Here is a 7,754-nt window from a genome sequence, read left to right on the forward strand (position 1 = left end):
TTTTTATTCACTAAAACAGTATATTGCCCAAAATCTATTGCCTGATTAAAAATAAATGTCTGTCTTTCAGGATTTGTTTGATTATTCCTTATGAAATATTGTTTTCATCTTTAGTTTTCAGCTATAACTCAAAATAACTTGGGTTTGTTTGAGAATGTATCTGGGATATATTCAGGGTAAAGCATTCAATCTAACCACAGAATGAATAGACATCCAGACACACATCCCTTTCCAGTGGAGGAGAAGTTCTCACCATGTGGTCCAGTCCTCCTCCCCCAGGTGTCCTAACCCTAATCCATGACATGTGTCCCCATTAGGCCTAATGGAGGGGTCATTGTCCCCGGGCCTCCCTACAGACCTCCCTACAGACCTCCCTATAGACCTCCCTACAGACCTCCCTATAGACCTCCCTACAGACCTCCCTACAGACCTCCCTACAGACCTCCCTATAGACCTCCCTACAACCCTCCCTATAACACTCCTTATAGCCCTCCCTACAATCCTCCCTATAACCCTCCCTACAACCTTCCCTATAACCCTCCTTATAGCCCTCCCTACAACCCTCCCTACAGCCCTCCCTACAACCCTCCCTACAACCTTCCCTATAACCCTCCTTATAGCCCTCCCTACAACCCTCCCTACAGCCCTCCCTACAACCCTCCTTATAGCCCTCCCTACAACCCTCCTTATAGCCCTCCCTACAACCCTCCTTATAGCCCTCCCTACAACCCTCCATATAACCCTCCCTACAACCCTACCTATAACCTTCCCTACAGCCCTCCCTACAGCCCTCCCTACAACCCTCCTTATAACCCTCCCTACAACCCTCCTTATAGCCCTCCCTACAACCCTCCATATAACCCTCCCTACAACCCTCCCTATAACCCTCCCTACAACCCTCCTTATAGCCCTCCCTACAACCCTCCTTATAACCCTCCCTACAACCCTCCTTATAGCCCTCCCTACAACCCTCCTTATAACCCTCCCTACAACCCTCCCTATAACCCTCCCTACAACCCTCCTTATAGCCCTCCCTACAACCCTCCTTATAACCCTCCCTACAACCCTCCTTATAGCCCTCCGTACATCCCTCCCTATAGCCCTCCCTACAACCCTCCCTATAGCCCTCCCTACAACCCTCCTTATAGCCCTCCCTACAACCCTCCTTATAACCCTCCCTACAACCCTCCTTATAGCCCTCCGTACAACCCTCCATATAACCCTCCCTACAACCCTCCTTATAGCCCTCCCTATAACCCTCCCTACAACCCTCCTTATAGCCCTCCCTACAACCCTCCCTATAACCCTCCCTACAACCCTCCTTATAGCCCTCCCTACAACCCTCCCTATAACCCTCCCTACAACCCTCCTTATAGCCCTCCCTACAACCCTCCTTATAACCCTCCCTACAACCCTCCTTATAGCCCTCCGTACAACCCTCCCTATAACCCTCCCTACAACCCTCCTTATAGCCCTCCCTATAACCCTCCCTACAACCCTCCTTATAGCCCTCCCTACAACCCTCCCTATAACCCTCCCTACAACCCTCCTTATAGCCCTCCCTACAACCCTCCCTATAACCCTCCCTACAACCCTCCTTATAGCCCTCCCTACAACCCTCCTTATAGCCCTCCGTACAACCCTCCCTATAGCCCTCCCTACAACCCTCCCTATAGCCCTCCCTACAACCCTCCTTATAGCCCTCCCTACAACCCTCCTTATAACCCTCCCTACAACCCTCCTTATAGCCCTCCGTACAACCCTCCCTATAACCCTCCCTACAACCCTCCTTATAGCCCTCCCTATAACCCTCCCTACAACCCTCCTTATAGCCCTCCCTACAACCCTCCCTACAACCCTCCTTATAGCCCTCCCTACAACCCTCCCTATAACCCTCCCTACAACCCTCCTTATAGCCCTCCCTACAACCCTCCTTATAACCCTCCCTACAACCCTCCTTATAGCCCTCCGTACAACCCTCCCTATAACCCTCCCTACAACCCTCCTTATAGCCCTCCCTATAACCCTCCCTACAACCCTCCTTATAGCCCTCCCTACAACCCTCCTTATAGCCCTCCCTACAACCCTCCTTATAACCCTCCCTACAACCCTCCTTATAGCCCTCCGTACAACCCTCCCTATAACCCTCCCTACAACCCTCCTTATAGCCCTCCCTATAACCCTCCCTACAGCCCTCCTTATAGCCCTCCCTACAACCCTCCCTATAACCCTCCCTACAACCCTCCTTATAGCCCTCCCTACAACCCTCCCTATAACCCTCCCTACAACCCTCCTTATAGCCCTCCCTACAACCCTCCTTATAACCCTCCCTACAACCCTCCTTATAGCCCTCCGTACAACCCTCCCTATAACCCTCCCTACAACCCTCCTTATAGCCCTCCCTATAACCCTCCCTACAACCCTCCTTATAGCCCTCCCTACAACCCTCCCTATAACCCTCCCTATAACCCTCCTTATAGCCCTCCCTACAACCCTCCCTATAACCCTCCCTACAACCCTCCTTATAGCCCTCCCTACAACCCTCCTTATAGCCCTCCGTACAACCCTCCTTATAGCCCTCCCTATAACCCTCCTTATAACCCTCCCTACAACCCTCCTCATAGCCCTCCCTACAACCCTCCCTCTAGCCCTCCCTATAGCCCTCCCTACAGCCCTCCCTACAACCCTCCCTACAACCCTCGCTATAGCCCTCCCTCTAACCCTCCCTACAACCCTCCTTATAGCCCTCCGTACAACCCTCCCTATAGCCCTCCCTACAACCCTCCCTATAGCCCTCCCTACAACCCTCCTTATAGCCCTCCCTACAACCCTCCTTATAACCCTCCCTACAACCCTCCTTATAGCCCTCCGTACAACCCTCCCTATAACCCTCCCTACAACCCTCCTTATAGCCCTCCCTATAACCCTCCCTATAACCCTCCCTATAGCCCTCCCTACAGCCCTCCCTATAACCCTCCCTATAACCCTCCCTACAGTCCTCCCTATAGCCCTCCCTACAACCCTCCCTATAACCCTCCCTACAACCCTCCCTATAACCCTCCCTACAACCCTCCTTATAGCCCTCCCTACAACCCTCCTTATAACCCTCCCTACAACCCTCCTCATAGCCCTCCCTACAACCCTCCCTCTAGCCCTCCCTATAGCCCTCCCTACAGCCCTCCCTACAACCCTCCCTACAACCCTCGCTATAGCCCTCCCTCTAGCCCTCCCTACAGACCTCCCTACAGACCTCCATACAGACCTCCCTACAGACCTCCTTACAGACCTCCCTATAGACCTCCCTATAGACCTCCCTACAGACCTCCCTATAGACCTCCCTACAGACCTCCCTACAGACCTCCCTATAGACCTCCCTACAGACCTCCCTATAGACCTCCCTATAGACCTCCCTACAGACCTCCCTATAGACCTCCCTACAGACCTCCCTACAACCCTCCCTATAACCCTCCCTACAACCCTCCCTACAGCCCTCCCTACAACCCTCCCTACAGCTATCCCTATAACCCCAGACACCTTGAGTCACCAAAGTCAGGCCCTCCCATCATGTTTAGAACGCTTCCCAGACAACGGAGGTTCTCCATGCCAACATCAGACTCCCACACCCTTACTAGTCACTAGCACCCAGAGCCATTTACCATCATCCACTACCACCCCAGCCTGGGCTCATAGACTAGACGTAGCATAGTAAACGTAAATCTGGGCACCTCAAATTAGAATGATATGTTATGTTTGGTATGGTTACATAAGACATAATGTTACTGAAGACTAAAACGAAGGTAGGGTGGTTGGTCGGGGTGGATGGGTCAGCGTATAACGCAAAGGTCTAGCAACCTAAAGGTTGCGTGTTCGAATCTCATCATGGACAACTTCAGCATGTTAGCTAAACCTTCCCCTAACTTTAACCTAACTCCTAAACCTAACATTAACCTTAGCTAATGTTAGCTACAACAAATTGGAATTCATAACATATCATACGTTTTGGTAATTCGTTACATATTGTACGAATCGCAATTCATAACATATTGTACGAATCGCAATTCATAACATATTGTATTAACCTCTAACGAGCCTCAACCCCGGATCCGGGATCACCCCCCACCCCCCCCCACACTGATTAGCATCGCTAGCATAGCGTCACAATTAAATAGTAGCATCTAAATATCATTAAATCACAAGTCCAAGACACCAGATGAAAGATACAGATCTTGTGAATAAACCCATCATTTCTGTTTTTTAAAATGTTTTACAGGGAAGACACAATATGTAAATCTATTAGCTAACCACGTTAGCAAAATACACCATTTTTCTTTGTCCACCATTTTCTCTCTCCACCACTAGCTATCACCAATTCGGCCAAATAAAGATATTGATAGCCACTAACCAAGAAAAAACCTCATCAGATGACAGTCTGATAACATATTTATTGTATAGGATAGGTTTTGTTAGAAAAATGTGCATATTTCAGGTAGAAATCATAGTTTACAATTGCACCCACCATCACAACTCGACTAGAATTACTACAGAGAGCAACGTGTTTTACCAATTTACTCATCATAAAACATTTCATAAAAATATACAGCTCACAGCAATGGAAAGACACAGATCTTGTGAATTAGGACAATATTTCAGATGTTCTAAGTGTTTTACAGCGAAAACACAATAAATCGTTATATTAGCATACCACATATGCAAACGTTACCCCAGCATGAATTCAAGCCAAAGAGAGCGATATCGTTATCATCGCCAAAATATATTAATTTTTTCACTAACCTTCTCAGAATTCTTCCGATGACACTCCTGTAACATCATATTACAACATACATATAGAGTTTGTTCGAAAATGTGCATATTTAGCCATAAAAAAACGTGGTTATACAATGAAAATAGTAGCAAAACAAGCCTGAAAATGTCGGTCGCCATCTTTCAGAGTGATCTAGTTTAATCAATAGCTAATCATATACTTGACTAAAAAATACAGGGTTGACAGGAATCGAAAGACAAATTAGTTCTTAATGCAATCGCTGAATTACATTTTTTAAATTATCCTTACTTTTCAATACAGGTTGCGCCAAGCGAAGCTATACAAAACAAAATGGCGGCATAAGCGTTTAACATTTTTCGACAGAAACACGATTTATCATCATAAATTGTTCTTACTGTGAGCTGTTCTTCCATCAGAATCTTGGGCAATGAATCCTTTCTTGGGTCTAATCGTCTTTTGGTCGAAAGCTGTCCTCTTGCCATGTGGAAATGCCCACTAACGTTCGGCATGAACTGGAAACGTGCCCAGCGGTTCAAAGTGTCTCAGAAATAAATGCCTCAAAATCGCACTAAACGGATATAAATTGCTATAAAACGGTTTAAATTAACTACCTTATGATGTTTTTAACACCTCTAACGAGTAAAAACATGACCAGAGAAATATTACTGGCTAAACAAAAGCTTGGAAGGAGGCGAGTCCGACGTCCTTCGTGCGCCAGGCGCAGGCAGCAAAGGGAAGCTACTTCCGGTATTTGCTGTTTTATACAGCCCCTGATTGCGCAATCGACTCCATTCAAAGCGTCATCACGTACTGACATCCAGGGGAAGACGTAAGAAGTGTCTGTTTCTCCATAGCATTTACAGGGACCTTTAAACTGACTCCAGATCAGGGGCCAAGATGTCTGAAATCTGACTCCCTGTCATGAAAAGTGCTGTAGAAGGAGTTCTGTTCAACTCAGAGACAAAATTCCAACGGCTATAGAAACTAGAGAGTGTTTTCTATCCAATAATAATAATAATATGCATATTGTACGAGCAAGAATTGAGTAGGAAGCCGTTTAATCTGTAGAGCAAATTATGCTAATGCGAAACAGCACCCCATATAGTGGCAAGAAGTTCGCAATTCATAACATATTGTACTAATCGCAATTCGTAACATATCATACTAATAGTAATCCGTAACATATCATACTAATAGTAATCCGTAACATATCATACTAATAGTAATCTGTAACATATCATACTAATAGTAATCTGTAACATATCATACTAATAGTAATCCGTAACATATCATACTAATAATAATCTGTAACATATCATACTAATAGTAATCTGTAACATATCATACTAATAGTAATCTGTAACATATCATACTAATAGTAATCTGTAACATATCATACTAATTGTAATCTGTAACATATCATACTAATTGTAATCCGTAACATATCATACTAATAGTAATCCGTAACATATCATACTAATTGTAATCTGTAACATATCATACTAATTGTAATCTGTAACATATCATACTAATTGTAATCCGTAACATATCATACTAATAGTAATCCGTAACATATCATACTAATAGTAATATGTAACATATCATACTAATAGTAATCTGTAACATACCATACTAATAGTAATCTGTAACATATCATACTAATAGTAATCCGTAACATATCATACTAATAATAATCTGTAACATATCATACTAATAGTAATCTGTAACATATCATACTAATAGTAATCCGTAACATATCATACTAATAGTAATCCGTAACATATCATACTAATAGTAATCTGTAACATATCATACTAATAGTAATCTGTAACATATCATACTAATAGTAATCCGTAACATATCATACTAATAATAATCTGTAACATATCATACTAATAGTAATCTGTAACATATCATACTAATAGTAATCTGTAACATATCATACTAATAGTAATCTGTAACATATCATACTAATAGTAATCTGTAACATATCATACTAATTGTAATCTGTAACATATCATACTAATTGTAATCCGTAACATATCATACTAATTGTAATCCGTAACATATCATACTAATTGTAATCTGTAACATATCATACTAATTGTAATCTGTAACATATCATACTAATTGTAATCCGTAACATATCATACTAATTGTAATCCGTAACATATCATACTAATAGTAATATGTAACATATCATACTAATAGTAATCTGTAACATACCATACTAATAGTAATCTGTAACATATCATACTAATTGTAATCTGTAACATATCATACTAATTGTAATCCGTAACATATCATACTAATAGTAATCCGTAACATATCATACTAATTGTAATCTGTAACATATCATACTAATTGTAATCCGTAACATATCATACTAATAGTAATCCGTAACATATCATACTAGTAGTAATCCGTAACATATCATACTAATTGTAATCTGTAACATATCATACTAATAGTAATCCGTAACATATCATACTAATTGTAATCCGTAACATATCATACTAATAGTAATCCGTAACATATCATACTAATAGTAATCCGTAACATATCATACTAATAGTAATCTGTAACATATCATACTAATAGTAATCTGTAACATATCATACTAATAGTAATCCGTAACATATCATACTAATAGTAATCTGTAACATATCATACCAATTGTAATCCGTAACATATCATACTAATAGTAATCCGTAACAACACTCCCGAGTGGCGCAGCGGTCTAAGACACTGCATCTCAGTGCTAGAGGTGTCACTACAGACCCTTGTTTGATTCCAGGCTGTATCACAACCGGCTGTGATTGGGAGTCCCATAGGATGGCGCATAATTGTCCTAGCATCGTCCGGGTTAGGGTTTGTCGTCATTGTAAGTAATAATTTGTTCTTAACTGACTTGCCTAGTTAAATAAAGGTTAAATTAAAACCTGGACTCAAAACCTGAGTCCAGGTTGAC

General features: G+C 42.6%; 1 protein-coding gene across 1 annotated transcript; it reads left to right on the forward strand.

The window, feature by feature from the left end:
* The first annotated feature begins 297 nt into the window (after nt 1-297).
* Nucleotides 298-3,639, forward strand: LOC120023024 (proline-rich extensin-like protein EPR1). The gene has a single exon (XM_038966975.1). It carries the CDS (start codon nt 298-300, stop codon nt 3,637-3,639), a length of 3,342 nt encoding a protein of 1,113 aa, XP_038822903.1.
* Nucleotides 3,640-7,754: the final 4,115 nt, after the last annotated feature.

Source organism: Salvelinus namaycush, chromosome 28, assembly GCF_016432855.1.
Source record: "Salvelinus namaycush isolate Seneca chromosome 28, SaNama_1.0, whole genome shotgun sequence".
NCBI lineage: Eukaryota > Metazoa > Chordata > Actinopteri > Salmoniformes > Salmonidae > Salvelinus > Salvelinus namaycush.

Excerpts from the sequence above, each read along its gene's own strand:
- LOC120023024 (XM_038966975.1), top strand. The coding sequence starts at position 298 with ATGACATGTGTCCCCATTAGGCCTAATGGAGGGGTCATTGTCCCCGGG.